This window comes from Epinephelus moara, chromosome 2 (genome assembly GCF_006386435.1).
Source record: "Epinephelus moara isolate mb chromosome 2, YSFRI_EMoa_1.0, whole genome shotgun sequence".
NCBI lineage: Eukaryota > Metazoa > Chordata > Actinopteri > Perciformes > Serranidae > Epinephelus > Epinephelus moara.
In genome coordinates this window covers 20,285,750-20,305,032 of record NC_065507.1, presented here as the reverse complement: position 1 = coordinate 20,305,032, position 19,283 = coordinate 20,285,750, and the positions used below count along the sequence as shown (strand labels likewise).

Here is a 19,283-nt window from a genome sequence, read left to right as displayed (position 1 = left end):
ATTAGCTCCTTTCTAGACTCTTGGCTTTGCAACACCAAAAGCTTTTTTCTCTGCAGTTGTGGTCTCATCTTAGGAAGCAGATGTTTCCTTCTTTTCCGCTTTTTGCTCAATTCAGGACCTTTTTTTGTTATTTTTGACACTGCTCACTTCTGCTTTCCTCAAAAAACTTTGGAATTTGTCGTGGGAAAGTGAATACTGCCAGAATACAGTTTCGTGAAAAATATTTCTATCATCTGTGTTTTAGATTTTTATTTCTTAAAACTGATTATGCATACCAAATGATCACAAGTAATTTAATATTATCATGCCCGTTCTCTGTGGTTTCCTAAAAAGCATTTGTAAAAGTGGAAGAAATCAATAATTGAAATGGAAAGTGGTTAAGAGGGCAACACTCAGATCATTGACATTTTCAAGAGTCTTTTTTACAGATTAAACTGTGCTTTTCTCAGGAGACAGCAGGAAGTGGGACAGTCCTCTTCTTCCTTTCATTCCCTACCCGACCTCCTGCCACTCAGACCAGCCTCTGCCCAGCACCCGGCTCAGAGGCCTCAAACCGGGCCAGAGACTGCAGCTGGGTGTCCCCATGGCAGACCCAGACACAGGGGTCCCAGTGCCCATTCTGGCTGTAACCATCCACCCCCAGACAGGACTAGTCTACCCATTGGGAGGGGTGCATGTCTGTCCCCTCACCCGCCTCCCTCAGCCGATACAGATTGGCTACCCCATGCTGGACTCCAGGACGGGGAACGTTGTGCTCACTGTTGGGGTCAGTCTAGATCCAGTCACAGGTCAGTGCTGTGGATGAGTCTTCAGCACAGCCCATGTCGAGTTTATTTTATCTTCAGTAATTTGTTCTGTGTGTTTGTGTAGGAGCTGTGTTGCCAGTAGGTGGAGTTCTGTTGGCCGAGTCCTTCATCGAACCTCTGAGTGGGCGGATGGTGAGAATAGGGGGGGCCAGCATACGGGCTGGGCAAGTGGTGCCTAACACAGGAGGATACCAGGCCCTTCTAGACAGCAAGGTGCTCGATTAGATTAGATGCTTTTGACTGTGTCAAGTAAGAGGAAACTGTATATGTTTAAATTTCCAGTTTTTCCTAAGCACCTAAAAGTCTTCCCATGTTCACAAAAATAGTTTTTGATCTTGAAAGTAGCGGTGGAGAAAGTAATCAAACCACAAGGTCTGTTCAGGAGCTGTTTCTAGAGGCTTACTATTACTGTAATAAATGAATACTATGAAAAAGAAAAAAGAACTTGAGTGAATTTAAACTTTTCTCGATTAGGTTCTGGCGGTGATGTTCAAAGTATTGGAGCTCCTAAAGCCACTAACTGAGGAGTGGGGGTCGGACCAAACTTTGCAGCACCACCAGGGCAGCGAGAGAGGGAGCGGTCGACAAGATAATCTCCTCAGTGTAGCTAAGGAGCTCCAGCAGGCCTGGGGAAGGACCCTGCACTGTCAGCTGCAGCTGCAGACTAGGTTGGGTATCCTGCTGAACTGGGCTGTAGGTCTGCAGCAGGATGGAGGCATTCTGGGTGAGGAAATGCCAGTGAAAGGGAGTGTGGATTTGAATTGTCCCCCGAGGGCAATACATCACAAAGTCGCTTTTTAAAAATATCCCCCTTCTGTGCTCTGTGCTAATGTGGTCCTTTCCTGCTCCTCCCTTCCCTACTGTAAATGAGCTGCTCTCTTTTATTTCCTGTGCCACTGACCAATCCATCTTCTGCTTTTCTCTAAACTATTGTGTTTAAGGGAGCAAACACCCCCCACTTTTCCACTTTTCCACTTATACCTTTTCATTTTAATCTTTGCTTGGCTTTACTGCCATAAATCTGCTCATTGCTGTGAAAAGAACATGCTACTTTGTGTTTGTTGTTCCGGTTATCTGTTTCTTCTTCATACCTTTGGTTGTGATTGATAATATGTTAGATAAAGTACTTTAGATTTTCAAAATGGTGTCCTTACGTGCCTTCTTCTACAGAGAACAAAAAGGCTTTTAGGCATAAAATTACATATGTATGTTTTAACTTTTAAAAGGTTTCATGAGCCTGAAGGGTGACATTTTCTTACCTCAAACACATTTTGTATGACCTTTAGTTGTCATAAGTCCACCCTCCACAGTTACTCAGCATGTGGCCTGCTCCTCCCACATAATCTTATTATAATGGCACATATATTACACTTATATATAGCCCATATCCATATTTTCTTGTGTTTCAAACATAGATACCGTGAACTCAAAAAGATAAAGACATTAAAATTCATCACACTGCCATGACATACAGTACATCAGATTACCCACAATGCTGTTTGACCATGTGTTTGACGAATCTGTTTCATCCCACAAAACTGGCAAGTTTAATATGAGTCTATGAGTCTTTTTTTAGTTGTTTGAGCTCCTGACACATCAATAATCAAATTATGTCAGCACTGAAACATTGTCGCTCTGCTCGAGGCCGATGCCAATCTGCCCTTCATGACAGGCTTATCTTGTTCTCTGCATAATTTCAGCTGCTGTGTTCGTGTGGTCATGTGTGCTCTGCTCGATAATCTGCTTCTTAGTTTTGCTCCTTTTAGTGTTCAATATGCTTTGCCAGATGTGCCGTGAAGTCACAATCATGTCTGTAACATGTGCCTCGCTCTGTCTGTATTTATTTTTGCAGTTACTTTTGTTAAGAGGTTGTTATATCTTAGCTAAATGAACAGCCCTATAGTAAAGTAAAGTTAATGTAAAAACTGTAAGTAGAACTACATATGTGCCTCTGTGCCTCTCTTACTGGCTAGAAACATGTTGGCCATACAAACTTGCAGGGATGCTTTGGGAAATAAATATTTGAGTACTGTATCGTATTTTGTTTCCTCCACTCTAACCTTCTGACCTCTCCTGTATCATTCACACCAGGAGAGATACCTCTTCCAGGTTCAGATATGTGTGTGCCAGCTCTGCTGGGGCTGGAGTACCCTGACCCTATGGGGTCTGGTCTCTGTGTACCTGTGCTGGGGTATCAGACTGACCTTGTCTCTGGGACTATTATACCATTGGCAGGGACTATGGAGGACCCTGGAGGTAAAGGTACTGTACTGTGAAACTCAAGCTATTGCACAAGTCACCCGACACAGTTTATCGAATTCACTTTTAAATTCTATTAAGGAGTACGGAATCAAACAAGTTGTACCCTTTTTGTTGTCTATGCTGTTGCACTTCACAGGCCTGGTGGCCATCCGTTATGGATCACAGACTGTTGACCCAGTGACAGGTGTGTTGGCCACAGTGGTTGGAGCCAGGCTGGATGTGTCCAGGAAAACCATTGTACCTGTAACAGCTTCCTACTGGCTAACAATGGCAGACCAAACTGATAGTGTGCAGGTGGGGAAGTAACTGAGAGAAGTGTGTGACCGCAGAGAACGAAAGCCATGCAACTTTCTACCTGATTATTCAAGTTTGCAAACTTGATCAAACTTATTCAAGTCTTTACTTGTTTAAACATTTTATTTTGCAGCACACTGAATTCATTTATATTGAATCTTTACACCTGATGCACTTCCTTTTGTTGCTGGCAGGTAGAGGCGCTACAGAGAGAAGTGTGTGTGCGAAACACTTACTGGCAGCAACAGAGGCAGCGGGAGGAAGATATTGTCGCTGACCTGGACTCAGCTCTATTCCAGTGTCTCTTTAGAGGCACAGAAGCAAACTCTTATCAGGTCAGTGGAGGGGAGTTTCCTGTTTTGGTTGTATATATCGTATAAGAGTATAGGAGGGGGAATTCAAAGTGGATAAGCCTTTTGAACATTTGGAAATGAATAAAGGGATGTATGAATGCTGGGGCAAACAGCATTAGAAAGTAATTCTAGAGAAGCTTTTCATATCCTGCTGTGAACTGCAAGTTTATGCATCGGTTTAGGGCAAACTGCAAAGTCACTATATCGTTGTGTGAGTGTGTGCATGTGTGTTTCCCATATTTCAGTATGCAAATATGTGCCTCTACTTTTCATATTCCAAGAATAGGTGTGTACTCTGCTGCAGGTCCAGTGGTCAGGGAGACAGCTGAAGGAAGCAGCCGTGGAGCTGCAGGATTCAGCACAGACCGAGGCGCAAAGGAGAGCAGCTCAGCGCTCCCACTTGGCTCTGATCTTGCCTCCGCATGTACTACACATACTCACACAGGGTAAATTGTCTGGCAAGCTGGCAGAATGAAGAGCATGAGGGAAATTACACTCATGACCCGCACTGCGGTTATATTCATCACTTGCCAAAAGAGAGACACATGCCAGCGTCTCATATCGCACTCTTCAGTTGTGTAGTAATTAACATAATTTGAATGTTCAGTATTTTATTTGGGTTGGCTCTGTGCATTGCTGTCTGTGTGTATAGGTGACGAGCAGGAGTGGGATCGGCAGTGTGTCTGGCACTCAGAGCTCATGTCAGGCCTTGATAAGGTGGACGTTTGTATGGAGCAGCTGCAACAAGACCAAGAAAAATGGACAACACATGGAGGAGACTGGGCCACAACCCTCCATGCTCTGGTTAGAGTAATCCATTCCTGGTTTGTTTTTTTTGGCCCTGTAGCTTAATTGATGACTGATACACTTTGGTCAGATGTTCAGCTCCCTCTCATGTCACCAGTGCAAATTGCATGTGACTCATGATACTATAGGGAGCTCTAAAGAGTCCGGTAATTGAACTTTGACGCCAGCCCGGTGCTATGAGATGCACTCTGTAACACTGTCATCTAAATGTAAATAAGACTTCATGCTTCTTCTCACACAAGCCTGTGTTTATTCCTCCTCCAGGACAGAGAGCTGAGACAGAGAGAGTTGTACGAGCAGTGTTGTTCCAGACAGACAGAGTTGGAGGCTGCTCTTAACGCGCTGCACTTTGTCAGACACCTTTCGCAACTCCGTGCCGACACTGCTCAGGTCAAAACACACACAGACACACCACATAAATAACACTGAATATAAACAAACTTAAATATGTAATGCAGGGAAGTGTATGTTTGACTTTTTACACCATTCACTCTGTTTATCTAAACCTGGGATGAACAATCAAAGCCAATTGGGCCCAATTATATGATCACTGAGAGTTATCAAGAAGTTGAGAAATGTTTGTTTTGATTATCTCTGCTGTGTTACTCTGAGCCACCTCCCTCTTCTTGTTTATCTAGGCAGTACTGTGTGGGAACTTTTGGTACAAGGAATATGATCTGCTTCAGTGCTGTGGACACAGACCTTCTGCGGAGGTCGTAGGTTCGCTCCAGCAGATGGCTTTGCCTCTGCTAGAGAGACTGAACCAACTCCTGGAAGACAAACAGCCTGCCAGCTTCTCCCCCAACACCTGCAATCAGCACATTTCTGGTACCCAATCAGTATCAGATAGGGGTACTATATTTACTACATGACAGGGGTGCTAATATGTAACTAGAGGCAAACATTTCGATATTTAGTACATGCAGTTCTGGAGAAAGCACACATCCTTGTTGAATAATGGCATTCTTTGGAGGTCAGACTAATTTTCTGCTTCACTCTGTGTCATGGATCCGCGGAAGTGAAGTGTTTTGATACACAATCTCTGAAATTGCTATGCTGCAGCCAACCTTTCCTCGTGCTTTTGCACACATTTTGCTATGGTAGCCAAAGGATAAGGCTGGTGTTAGTCTATATTTTTCTTATTGCCAACAATTCCCATGAAAAGACCAAACCAAGCCCAATGGTTTTTCAAAATACTTTAATTTTTATAAAGGATTCAAACATCACATTAAACAGGATCAAATGATACATTTGTTGGGGACTATTTTCAGCTGTGTATTAATACACATTTAGTGCTTCAGTGAGTATTTACAACAGCGGGATAGTGTGTGTGGGACTGACTCTTAACCAACTACAGCACCCATGTTTACTGTAGTAAAGACCTATGTCACCCAGTGGGGCTTGTTTATGTGTTTTTAATAGTTTTAAAAAATCAAAGGAGCTCTTTGGCGTGGAGTAATTAACCACCGTATATCAGGCTTTGACTAAACAGACAATACTTGTTGGTACTGCAGGAACAAGTCAGCTCTTTTCATGGGATTCTTAAAATAAGAGAGGCTCAAACATAGAGTTCCACATTTGAGGGTGTTTTAATCTCAAGCGCAAGCCAAGGAATTGGTGCGTCATGACAATTTACAGTGTCTGACAAACAATCATTGTAGGCACTGTAGGTATTTACCATCACTTGAGCTACTGTTTCCTGTTATTCAGATAACAGGAATTGTTCTGGGAGCAATCACTTCCCCTCACATGTCTCATGGCAGGGCCTCTGGCTGAAGTCACATCACGTCATATTGACAATAAGAAAAATAAAGACTATTGGCACGTTTATCCTTTAAGAATGATTTCTGACATGTTTCAGGTTTGTCCACAAAGCAGGCATATGGGCTGGAGATAGCCTCCAGAGTCTGGACAGCCTCTGTGCCTGTGGTGAAAGGTAAGTGCTTCTCAAGCTGCTCTGTGATAACATTTCGGTATATGTGTGTGGACGGAGTGTGCGAGGGGAGAGCGCGAGGAAATATTGTTAGGCATACTCATTGTCAAAATGCAACAGGATAGAGCAGTGAGATGAAAAACAGCCACTGCGTCATTAAAGTGAACCCTGTCGATGTGTGCTGGAGTAAGAAATCAATAGCTCCATTGTGTTGTTCTGTTTTTTTTAATGTCTCTGGAGATGAGAGATAGAGTAGAAGGAAGTAAGAGAACAGTGAGGAATCGGGTGATTATGAATTTGACAAGTGTAAGACCTTATATTTATGGTTTATGGCAGGTACAAAAACCCCTCAGGTGGGTTTTACAGTGAGGAAGAACATCAATACTATATGTTTCTATCAAAACTAGCATTCTAACATAAAGTGTGTTTTAATAAAACATGTCTGAGGTCTATAGAGAACTAAAGTTGCACAACAAAGCCTCACATCTGCTTGACGAGATACTTTGACCATCTTGGCTCAATTTCTGGCTTGCAGTGGTTTCCAAGGTCTGTGATTGTTTATGTTTCTAAAGGAATCTCCACCCAGTCTTTGAGGGAGCCTGCCAATTTGGCCCAACCCCAGGACGCTGATTTGCAGGCCAGTTCGGCACCGACACACACCTCACAAAGACACACCACATCCTCTGGCATTCACTCCCAGGGTGAGACAGAGCACGAATTATACAGCAGTAGCCTACTGACTGTAAAACCCCTTTGACCCGTGTTGACCTGTGCTGTGCTCTACTTCAGTGTTGTTTATATACCTGTTGCAAGTTTTCTGCCAGGCTCAGGTAACTCCCTACTGTTCCCTAACCACCTCATTTTTTATCATCCAAATTATGCCCTATGTTCTCTCAGCATCAGAGACAGCACTTCCATAACTGAATTAAAGTTAGGGTTTAGGGGTTAGAGCCAGGTGTTAGGGTTACCCATATAAAATCTGTCTACTTGAGATACTGTGCTTAACAATATTGATAACAGGTAGACAGTCAAACAGGGGTGAGACATTACCTTACTGGTGGAGGTACTGATCTGAGGGAACATAAGGCTGACAGTGAGATGAGAAGATAGATATCACTCTCAAATCTGGGACTGACAGGGGAGAATAGCTCGTCCAAATCTGATCAGAGGTAACAAAACCCAGAAGTACTCGAACCAGTGGAAACTGTGGAGAGTCACCTCACCTACTTGAGAAACAGTCCACTACGTATTGCCGAAAAGATTCTAATCTGATCGAAAATGGCAACTTAGACAAATCTTCCAAAAAACCTTTCTACCTATCAAAGACCATAAATACTCACATCACATTGACCTCGTCTGATCCTTAGCTTCAAATTTCCCTCCACTAAATCTTTCTTTTCCTATGTTCATCATACATATTCAGAAACTGATGTCTCTCTTCTGGATAGTAGACTATTGTCTGGGGTCACCTCATCTCTGACGATGCCTCTAATTCTGTTGATGTACTTTAGACAATATGGTAAACTCTTCAGAAATTGGCAGTTCAGCACAGGTATGTGAGCTAACGAAGCATTAAATCAGTTTCTTGCAAGACAGATTTCTTTTATCTTTCAAAGTTAATGATACCCCTGACATCTCTCGGGGCCTTTGGGAGGCTCTCAAAGCATACTTATGAGGGCAAACTACTTCATAACGCTTTCTTATGAGGGAAACTGAGAAAGCCAGGGCTACAGAGGGACTTTTTAGATTGCATAGCCTGTATGCAGCAGCCCAGTCTCCAGTCTCTATAAAAAATGGTTGCAGCTTCATATGGAATTTGACTTATTATTGACAAACAAAGCTGAACTTCAACTACTTAGGTCTAAGCAACACGTTTTTTTTTAGATGGGGCACAAGGCAGGTAAAAGTTGAGGAGAATCATTTGGTTAATTCCTCTTCTATTTGGGTAACACATGGTGTTCTGCAATGCAGGATTCTTCACAGAATTCATTACACAAATGCTACATTGGCCAATATATTTCACAACAGAAGCGATGTCTGTTACAGATTTAAACAGTTACCTGCCAATCTTATTCATGTGCTTTGGTCCTGCCTTGAGTTAACTGAGAGTTGAACAGATATATTCCAAACTTATCAAACCATAATCCATATACCTCTGGACCCTTACCACCCGACAGCTATATTTAGAACTGGCAGGAGGACAGCCTTCCTGTAGCCATGCATAGGGTCATCGCTTTCACTACACTGATAGCCAGATGCCTTATCCTCCCGAAATGGAAACATGTTTTCCCTTGCAGCAATAGTAGATGGATTGTGGAGGTCCTGCATTGCGTCAAGCATGAGAAAATTAGATTTTCCTTAAAAGGCTCCCTACGCTGCCATTTTTTTTCCTTAACTCATTTATTCATTTCATTTAATTTCATGTCCTCTGCTCATGTTGTGCTCTTTGTTTTGCCGCTCACTTCCTTGCATGCAAGGTCTCATGGGTGGGAGATGTTGGAAGGAAGTGTGACTGGAGGGGTTATTGGAAGTATGAAGTATGAAGGAAATGGTGGTGGAGTCCCGAGGGATATGGCAGCTGGGGTTGGATTTAAAACAATAATGTGAACAAACAGTTTTCTTAAAAACAAAAAAAAATTAAAACCTGCAAAAACACTGCTGTATATTGTCTTGATTTGCATGCTTTAGATATGCTGGTAGGTGACTTTTGTTGTTGGAAAGAGTCAGGCTATGGTTTTCCTCTTTTATGGTAATTGTGTTAAACTATGCTAACCTTCGCAAAGAATTAATAAGCAATAATTAAATAATCAATCATTTTAATCTTTCCTAACAGAGAGCCAGCCGATGAAAGAGTCTGCTCAGCCGACACACGGTATCACAGTCCCCACGATTCCAGGTGACATCATGATGTAAAATAATACATAGTTTAAATGTGTAACATGTGGTGTGACACATTAACATTGTCCATCCATGTTGCTTTGATTCCCTAGAAGAGGAATGGGCCAAGCTGCTGGAACTCTCGCCTCTCTTCCAGCTGCTGAAGAGGATGGAGCTGCAGCTAAAGGGTTGGGCCTGTGGGGCAGGGCTTCTTAGAGGAGAGCTTGCTGGTAGGTTGGATACAGTTAGGGTTTTTCACCGAGTAATGGGCCTACAGGCACCAACTGTATGCAGAAAGTCACATTTATGTGTGCGCACAGCACACATGCAACACCTGTAGACAGCATAATCATCAATTATTCATACACAATTGTTACCCTGGCACTCCTGTACAAGAGTCCAGACCAGCCTTCACATTAAAGTGGATGAGATTAGCCTGCCTGTTCACATACACAGCAAGTTTCTAATCAAATAGACTGGTGCAAAGGTGATTCATCCAGCTATTAACTGTCTTCTTCCTAAAGCCTGTCTCACTGCCTTCTCACTAGCACCCTTAGTGGACTTTCCATGTGCAGATACGACGTAAAAGGGACCCTGGGTGTGTTAGATGTTTTTTTTTTGTTTTTTTTCCCTCCAGCAACTAACGCATGTGGTTAGGTTTGGGAAAAAAGAACAGGGCTTGGCTTTGTGACCTTGTGTTGAAGTGATGAATTTGGGGATTGAACTGAAATACAGAATGAAAACACATTGGAAGTAACTTGTGGATGGATTGATAAACAAAAATACATATCTGAAAAATATTTACAGCAAAGATGGGAAGAATGCACAGGGACTGAAGTAATGGGGTGGATCTAGTGAATCTGTTGGAAAATGTTGCCATTTTGATAAATCGTTTTTGTAAGGTAAGGATACAGTTGAGGTTGCTCTTGAAAGTACTTGCCTACATAATATTACAGTATGAAATGAAAGGATAAATCATAGTATAATATAAATTGATCAGGATTTTTCTAGACAGTAGATGACGTATTCTTCTGATATTTTTTGCAATCTTGTTTGAAATGAACGTAATATGACTTTTCCATGTGAGATTTTCATCAATAAGAATACCTAGAAGTTTAGTTACAATGACCCTTTCCAAGATGTTATTGTCAATATGAACATTAGGAAGAGTGTTTGTTGCATGTTGATTTCTAGGGGTAAATAACATGAGCTTTTCTTTATATTAAGTGACAACTTGTTTGCCTTGACCCAGGTGTCAACTTTGCACAATTCAGTGTTCATTTCTGATAATAATTTGGGTCCATTCTTACCAGATAAAAAAATAGTGGAATCATCTGCAAAGAGAATAAAAGATGCTTTTGATGATGTCATGTATAGATAATTTACATAGATAAGAAACAGTAACGGGCCCAAAATCGATCTTTGGGGCACACCACAAGAAATCGACTTATAATCAGATGAGGTATTGTTCCAAGAAACAAACTGCATTCTATCAGACAAATAGCTTTTGAACCATGACAGATTTGAACTGCATAAACCATAGAGAGAAAGTTTCTGGAATAAAATGTCATGATTGACAGTATCAAATGCCTAGGATAGGTCGACAAATACTCCAAGTGTTATTTCTTTATCGGTTTTATTTCATTATTATCATGCTTTCATAGTTATGCATGAGTCAAGCCGGGGGAGCTACAGATGGGGTGATCTTCGCAGCTGCAAACAAGTGTTACATGATAAAGCCGTCCCCTTTCCCGAAAGTTGAGCACATTAGGTCAAGCTCCTATGCAATCTCAGTCATGAACTAATCTGTGCTTATTCAGGCACTTCCCATTTTCAACGACTATCTGTGGCTACATGAAAGTCTTTGTACTTTCCCTCAGTCCTTCCATTTCCGCTTTCATTCATTTCACACGCACATGTCGTAAGGTCATAGTACATTTGCTCGTAGTAAACTTTATAATCACGATAATACTTATTCATAATCATTTCTTTATAAGATCATTAATAGTTTAACTTTCATCAAACTTCAGTTGATTAAACATTTATTTTGTTATAATATGACCACTGACAATCAATGACCAGTTTTAGTCCTCTTTCTCTTCTTCTGGACCTTCAGTGGTAGAATGGGCTTGCTGTGGTTCTTCTTTTTTTGTTTTCTGGGTTTTGCTTGTTCTGTGTTTGTGGTCCACCGGGCCTAATATCTGGCCTTTTTCTCTTATGCAGGCTGTAAAGCCATCGATAAGACCTCTTGGGATAAGCATTGATGTACATCTTTTGAGCGGCTTTTGACACAATCAAGCATAACGCAAACATGAGAGATACTTTCTCCCTAAATCAAACCCACCTGGAGAAAACTGGAATACAGGCTTGATCCTTCTGAAAGTATTTTTATATATATATTCATGCATACTAAATAAGGGTCCCATTATAGGCCTATTATGGTGCACTTGTGAAAAGGGCACTGCCTGCATGTTTGTTTAACCTGTCTTATTTTTACACTCTCCAGAGCATTGATGAAGCCCAGATGGTAGTCATTTTCTGAACATCAAGTGTTCAGGCTTTTATTAGTTTGTTTGGCTTCAGGGACCCAGGGTTTAATTTATTCAGCTCTGTTTTACTGAGGCACTGTTACACGATGTAGTAAAAATAGATCTTGGTGTAACTCCAAAGAAATAGTGTGTTTTTATTAGACCTAGTGGTGGCATGACTCTAGGGATCGCAGTGTACATCTGTCTGTCCACCACTTTGGCCCAGACTGAAATATCTCAACCAATATTGGATGGTTTGCCATGAGACCTTCTTTCACCTTCATTCTTCTCATCTCTCCTCTCATGATGGCATTTTTATGTTTAGGCCATACACAGACATACCATTAACCTCTACACTGAACCTCCACACTCAACAACCCGCTATTCGTGATCTCTTTATTATCCGAAAGATGGGACCACCTTAGACTAGGCCCCCGGTAAATGGGGACTAGTTTGGGATGGCTTGTAGTCAGAGGACCTGATCCCCACTATGCCCCTCTCCAGAAAGCTGCTCCCCAGACCCTGTTGAACAGACTCCTCCTGTACGGGGCAAGGGCTGCTCTAGAGGGGATCTGACCTGCAACAGGCCAGCCACCTTCTACGGGTCTGGTTGCGACCTTAAAGGCGAGAGTGAAGACATCGAGGAAGAGGAGAAAGGGAAAAGAGCTCCTGACAGATCCACCCTGGCGCCTCTTTGTCCTTAGGGCTCAACCAGAGATTGCATTATAATTACATTGTAGGTATGTTTTTCTGTCTTTCTTTTCTTTCTCTCTTTCTTTCTTTTTTCATTCTTTTCATATTATCCCCCCCTCAAGTTTATGGCTGTTAACATTCTCTTCATCAACAAAAGAGTTTTTCCATCAGTTCAAAAACTGTCAGTAGGCGAGTAAATGTGTGAGTCTATACTACACTATACTGAGAAACTCAGAGTTGTTGTTGGTGGTTTGGAAACCCTGCAGAGGAGGGGACACAACAGCAGATGAGGGAATGTGGTCACAGAATATCTTGCACATTATTTTCTGTGCTGAGAAATGACGAAGGTAAAACCCTCCACTGTAACCAACATCCGGCCCACAGAGCAAACCTGCATCTCTGCATCAACAGTCCCCCACTCAAATACAACCACTACAACGTCCACACAAACCCACTTATGAGAAAGAATCTAAGCCAAACATCATGCACCTGCCTCCTCATATGTGTATACAATGAACAAAAGTATTTTCAAAAATTGTGCAGGCCCTTAGACGATGAATCCTTTTGACTTTGGTGATCACTTGATTTTTACTCTAACACCACTATATGGTTCACTTTTGTGGTTTTAAGTGAAATGTCTTGCAAAGTTTTCGATGGATTTTCAAGTTTTTGATAAAATTTGATACAAACATTCATGTTCCCACAGGATTAATTGTAATATCTTTGATGATCCCCCGACTATTCATCTTGGCCATCATCAGGATCATCATCAAATTTTAATGTGTCCAATATTTTGGTTTATAATCAACACATGTGAAACTAGGCCATTCAGTTGAACTTTATGTTTACTTCAGTGCCAATGTGTGCCAAGTAAAGATATTACTTCCAAGCATTTATCAGTTCTTAAGCAGATGTGTGATTTTTGGACCAGGCCAACAGCCAGAAAAATCTGAAAGCATATCAAACCCAGAAATCTCTAAGCTCTCACAAAACGAGATTTTAAAGATTTGTGTTTGTATGTTTAAAAACCTCAGAATCTTACCTTTTATGTTTCGTCACTGTGTCTTGCAGAGTAACCGTTTACAGGACATTTGTTGAAAGAAAACAGTTAACTGCAAACTCAAGTGGGCATAAAAAGGTGACAGTAACGCTTTGCTTCTACTTGAATCATTCTTTTGCCAAATATTTTGTCCAGACAGAGGCAAGAGTTTCATAGACGTCCTCGATGCTCAATGGGAATGTGAGGGAGAGCTGATCCCTTTGGACCTGTCGGTGCTTAACCCCAGAGAGTTCCTGGTCTACCAGCACGGACTGTACCTGATACACACATTGCATAATCTAAAACTGGTTAGTGCTGCAGTTTCACTCTTACTTTCAACCTAGTTGCCTATTCATTTTTAAACTGCTTTTACTCTTTAATTTTGAGGCTGTGAGTGGTCTGGCCCTGAGCTATTTTTAAAATTTTAATTTCTTATGAGCCTTGGTGTGGCCTGAAGTACTCAGGCAGGAAACCTTCTATCTCTGTATCCCAGTTAAAGACCAAAGGTGACTTGGCTTTTGGTGTGAGGGCTCAGGGGCTTTACACTGACCTTCCTTAAGAATTCAGGCTGATTGCGTCCATAATATCTCATCTTACTTTCACTTTTATTCTTCCTGTTGTGTTTTCTTGATGCTGTTTCCTGTCACACATGTATTTATTCATTCATTGCATACATATTTTTTTTCCATTTTTACTGTGGGCTGAGCCTCAGTAAGAATATCATAATAACAAAGGATTGGGTTGTTGTTCTCTTTTTCAACAGACTCCAGCCATTTCACTTCAGATAGCAGCTAGTCTCCCAAACAACAACTATTTCAACAACGCCTTCAGAAACTCCTTCTTTTATCAGGTAATCTTAAAGCTTTTTTTCTGTGAAAGTGATTTTCTTTGTGTTTTTCTGTACGTATTGTGTGTGGCATAGCTGGCATCAACAAAGTATCGACCAATAGAGTCTCAAGCAAAGCACCCTAAAACATGGCCGATAAAATAGATGATGCACTTGAAATGAAACCCTCAAAATACCTTCGAGATGGATGTAAAATACTTATCACTGTTTTTTAAAAGATGACTTATTGCCTGGCTGTACTTCATGTGATTGTGTGAAGGGGAATAATAGTACTGAGTGTCTGCTCTGCTCAGTGTCACATACTCAGGTCTCGAGATAAGATCATCTAAAACCCAAACAAGCTGTAGAGATTAGTTTTAAGCAATCTGGAATCTCAAGCATCGAGGCATTTCACTCGCTGAAGCTGCAGGATTCCTGAAGATCATTCTCTCAAGCATCGAGAGTATTTGCACTGTAAACGTGCAGATCTTTAACAGTGCTCCAACAAAGAATCTGTCCAAGTGAAACAAACTGAAACAACTCTGTAAAAGTTGTGTGGAGCAGTGCTGGAATCAAATCCCAGGATTTACATCAGATTTGCCCCTCCTACTGAAGTCCATATAGAGAACACTGTGTTCTTGGCTAACACTATTGTTTGTATGGAACCTCTGGCTCCATTATAACGCATGTTAGTAATATTCTCCAGTACAGCTCTGGAGGGCCTTTGTGATTTTGTGGTTTTCCCTTTCTCTGCTGAAATGGTATTGTGCATTAGAAAACAAACAAACCCAGTATGGCATGCAGATGCTGACATGCTTGGATTTCGCCCTGTCATAGTCATAGAAATAAAAGGAAAAAATCTAAGAATAATAAATATCTGTGGTATTTGTAGCCATATAGGTGGCTGACTAGTTCATAGCCTCACTGGAGAGAATGTTGAGAGGTAACATTAAAGTTGGTGAATATGAATATTAATCTATTCAACACCATCCAACATCGGAAAAAACCCTTAGCTTTTGAAAGTTGAGTTGTGGGTAACAGACCCCTAATAACTATGAAACTGTCAGTGGTGGGAAGTAACGACATACATTTACTTAATCACATTATTTTCTATGTGTCATAACAATGTGGGAAGTATGTGTAAATTAACTTAAATTTAAAACTAAGATCTCCCTGCTCACCTCAGCTTAAATTTTTGCTGGCTCCAGGGTTGTTGCTATAAATACAGGTTGCACTTCTACTTTTTCGTATGCTTCCCACCACTGATGCAAAGAGTATGGAAGCAGACTGTGAGAAAAAGCTTACCATCTCTTTCTCGTTTTTAAATTCAAACCAAACTCAGATCAAACGGGAAGACTAGGCAGCACTGGTCAAATATAAACCAAGATGCTGTTAATGTTTTGCCCATTTTTCGCCTTAATTTGTCTTCAAAAATATATTTTATTGCACTACGAAGCAGGCGCCCTACTGTTTCCTGTATTGTAAAAATGAAGCCTGAAAGATGAGATCAAACAGTAAAATCAAGCAGTGCTGATAAAATAAACATATTTTAATTCACTGTCTGTAATTCAAGATCGCCGCCATATTGTTTCCTGTGGAAAAAATCCCCTAACTCGCATTACATTGCTCACCAGTGGGTGTTTTTTTGGTCTGGTGTGGCACAGTGAATTCTGGTAGTCGTCGGGTTTTTTTTCCTCTTAAGCATAGACTGTATAAAAAGATGGTTGACGTGTCTCCATTCACCCCCACTGTACAAAATATCCATGATAAGGCTGCTGTCATCTTGTGCTGGTGATGTCATTTGGAGCCAGAGTTTGCGCAGTAGCATGGCACGTCAACCCGTAACTTGTGTTTTTACAACCTTCTACCCGTGAAAGTGCACTGGTACAGCAGTCAAACCCGTAACTTACCACCCCTGAACTCGTACCATATCGATGTACTCCCAGTTACGCTCTCTGACGTCACACAGCCTTCTAAACCAATTACCTTACTTTGATTAACAACAATAGCAGCCCCATAGATGCGGTGTTTATGCAGGTGACACACGGTGAGAAATAGACAAAAAATAACCCTAATGTTGACGCATTATTGGCAGCCGCTCTAACAGCTAGTTTCCAGTGCAAGAATAAATCAATACAAAATACGTTTCCAAACACACAGATAACGTAAAATGAAAAGTATAATAGCATCTGTGACCTTATGCGCCATTTCTCCTCCTCCGTTTCGCTCAAATGAGCAAGGAACCGGCACCTTTGGCGATAGAAGTGATCATAAACAAACATAAACCCTGCACGGTCCGCCATGTTGGTTTGACAGTTTGGCGTGACTTGCCTGGAACGCTATGAAGTCGTCAGTCGTGACTTCAAGTGGTGACTTACGCGCTCAGAAACTTGCTTGGAATGCAGCAGCAATCTCTGTGGTGTCAAGTTCCCGCCCATACACTCGTCTGACCAATGGCGAGCAGCACCATTGATAGCGAGCACACCGATTGGCACACATAGCTGTCAATCAAGTCTCCTTCTTATTGCATCAAATGAGCGAACATGTGAACATACAGCAGTGTGATAAGACCTAAAATGACAATAATAATGTACTTTTACTCCACTACATTTATCTGACAGATGTAGGTTACCTTACAAATTATTGTTTCATGTATACTACACACTGTAGCATCAGCTTATAAAATGATTTAACCACTGAACAGAATGTAAAATGGTAAAATAAGCTTTGTCTTGACCATGGTACATGGATCAGTGATCATAATTCAATATTATGTTAAAGCATATATATTTTATTATTATAATGTCTGCTTTATGATAAGTACCATAACATTTTATACTATAGGTTAATTTACTTTTAATACTTCCTTACTTTAACTTTTTTTTTTTTTTAATTTTATTTTTATTTAGAAAGGGCAGGTATAAAATGAGACAAAAACATACACAGAAAATATACTGATTATTTCCCTTTCCTTTTTTAGGCCTTACTTTAACTTAAGTACCATTCTGAGTGCAGGACTTTTTGTTGTAATGGAGTATTTTTATTTTTTGTTCTGCTACTTTTACTGAAGTAAATCATCTGAACACTTCTTCCATCACTGTATATACTATCTTGACAATTGTAAATGACACTTTCTGTGGCAATAACAACGAAAAATGAGGGAATTGCATTAAACACAGTAGACAATGAAGAAAAGTGAAACAAGCCAGCAGCACCTTCATTTGCATTCTGATCAGTCTTTCCCAGTACCTGAAAACAGCTCAGACGACACCACAACAGCAGCTTGCTGTGGCTTTCTGCTGCTACTACATCTTTTCGGGGCCCTCACTTTGCTGAAGGGGCAATTCAGCGTGCAGTCCCAACAGTGAAAGTCTTTATAGAACATCCTGTTCAGCCCTGCTGATCTCTGAACACAAAAGACTCTGTCTCTATTCACACAACTCTGACAGAGGAGATGGGTCAGACTGAAAGACCCCTCAAATCAGTAAATAAACAGCAATTCCACAGCCTTTAGGTTCCTGTCTGCGCTCAGGGTTGTAGAGTTTGTTTCTGCGGCAGGTTTCAGATTCTATTAGAGTCTGCACAGCTGCAGACTGGGGCAACCATTCAATGCCATGACCTTGAAACCACAGGCTCTACATTAACAGTTTGCAATATCTGAAGTGTATCCTGTCTATGCGGGTTTCATTTGCACAACACACAACTCCAGCTGCCATCTAGAATTTAGTGTGTTTAATAGGAGTCATTACAGCTACCCTTGTTACGTGCAAACAAGAATTCCAGCACACGTTAGAAGACATTTGTATTGGTGAAGTAGGCTCTCCCTCTTCTTGTCATCTTATCAGCCATTTGTTGCATTCCTGGTTGATATATTCTATGTAATCATGAAACTTTAATGCAAAGCCAAACAACTCCAGCTGCCATCTAGAATTTACAGCATTTATAGGAAATGTTACAGTCTAAGTGCTAATTTAAAGACGTGTGTATTGGTAAGAAGGCACTTCCCCTTCTTGCTCCTTTAATGGCTGTTAATGCCATTTGTCATTTGTGTGTTCCATTTAATCATAAAACTTTAATGCCAGCCAAATGCTTTAATTCCATGTTGTAAATGGATTGCAATGCAATGTGTTCTTGACTATAACTCCTGGATGCATGTAAACGACTCCTCTGTTGACAGGAGGCAGAAGAGGCACTCTTTGTCCGTCGCCAGAGGCTCCAGTCAGTTGGAGGTTTCTCTCTGCTGCTGCTTCACTGTCTGTCCCATGTTAAGATGAAAGACATGAGCTCTGACTCTGGTCCTGCCTTCCAGAGGCTTTTCTTCAAGGTACAGACAAACATTCAAAGTGTGCATTAAATGTTAACAGTGTGGGAAACTGTTTAACCTCTGACAGTACTTTTTTGATTTCAAATATAGCTTCAAATAAGGCTGATGTTGATAATCTAGCTGTTTCTTAATGGGTGTACTGTTCAATGTCTTTCCCATGTCTGACATTAATTTGAATTTTGCTGTTCTGTTTAATTGTATTTCATAGATACTGCAGGCATGTCTGGGGGAGCTGTTTCAAGCCAGACTGGGTATGCCGTCATCTGGACAGGAAGCCAATGTGTGTGTGTGGCTTAAGGACCAAGAGGCCCCTTCAGGAGTCCTAAAGGGGACTCTTTCTGACCCTCATGCTGCCTCCCTGCTTTATAGGTTTCACAAACCAAGCAGAGGATTGCTGTCTGAAGACGTAAGAGCAGAATATTTCCTCTAACTGTGATCATTTGCTGCAGATTGTTCAGATAGAAGCATGATTGATCTTTAATTTATTAGTCTGACGGTGTTGTGCAAGGATACTTTCTGTGTGTGGGAGAGTAACCACAGC

General features: G+C 41.2%; 1 protein-coding gene across 5 annotated transcripts in view; it reads left to right on the top strand.

The window, feature by feature from the left end:
* Nucleotides 1–19,283, top strand: part of si:dkey-103g5.4 (uncharacterized) — a 36,598-nt gene that overhangs the window by 15,695 nt on the left and 1,620 nt on the right. For 3 of the 5 annotated variants that reach the window (XM_050059762.1, XM_050059735.1, XM_050059726.1), the window contains exons 16-33: nucleotides 450–788; nucleotides 871–1,019; nucleotides 1,281–1,530; nucleotides 2,898–3,068; nucleotides 3,205–3,362; nucleotides 3,557–3,697; nucleotides 4,002–4,161; nucleotides 4,368–4,519; nucleotides 4,787–4,912; nucleotides 5,161–5,350; nucleotides 6,384–6,458; nucleotides 7,028–7,156; nucleotides 9,289–9,351; nucleotides 9,446–9,562; nucleotides 13,749–13,900; nucleotides 14,356–14,442; nucleotides 18,596–18,742; nucleotides 18,951–19,148. In XM_050059762.1, the coding sequence (XP_049915719.1) occupies nucleotides 450–788; nucleotides 871–1,019; nucleotides 1,281–1,530; nucleotides 2,898–3,068; nucleotides 3,205–3,362; nucleotides 3,557–3,697; nucleotides 4,002–4,161; nucleotides 4,368–4,519; nucleotides 4,787–4,912; nucleotides 5,161–5,350; nucleotides 6,384–6,458; nucleotides 7,028–7,156; nucleotides 9,289–9,351; nucleotides 9,446–9,562; nucleotides 13,749–13,900; nucleotides 14,356–14,442; nucleotides 18,596–18,742; nucleotides 18,951–19,148 (2,804 nt within the window). The remainder of the gene's footprint in view (nucleotides 1–449; nucleotides 789–870; nucleotides 1,020–1,280; nucleotides 1,531–2,897; nucleotides 3,069–3,204; nucleotides 3,363–3,556; nucleotides 3,698–4,001; nucleotides 4,162–4,367; nucleotides 4,520–4,786; nucleotides 4,913–5,160; nucleotides 5,351–6,383; nucleotides 6,459–7,027; nucleotides 7,157–9,288; nucleotides 9,352–9,445; nucleotides 9,563–13,748; nucleotides 13,901–14,355; nucleotides 14,443–18,595; nucleotides 18,743–18,950; nucleotides 19,149–19,283) is intronic. The other 2 variants (XM_050059744.1, XM_050059754.1) reach the window with 2 other exon arrangements.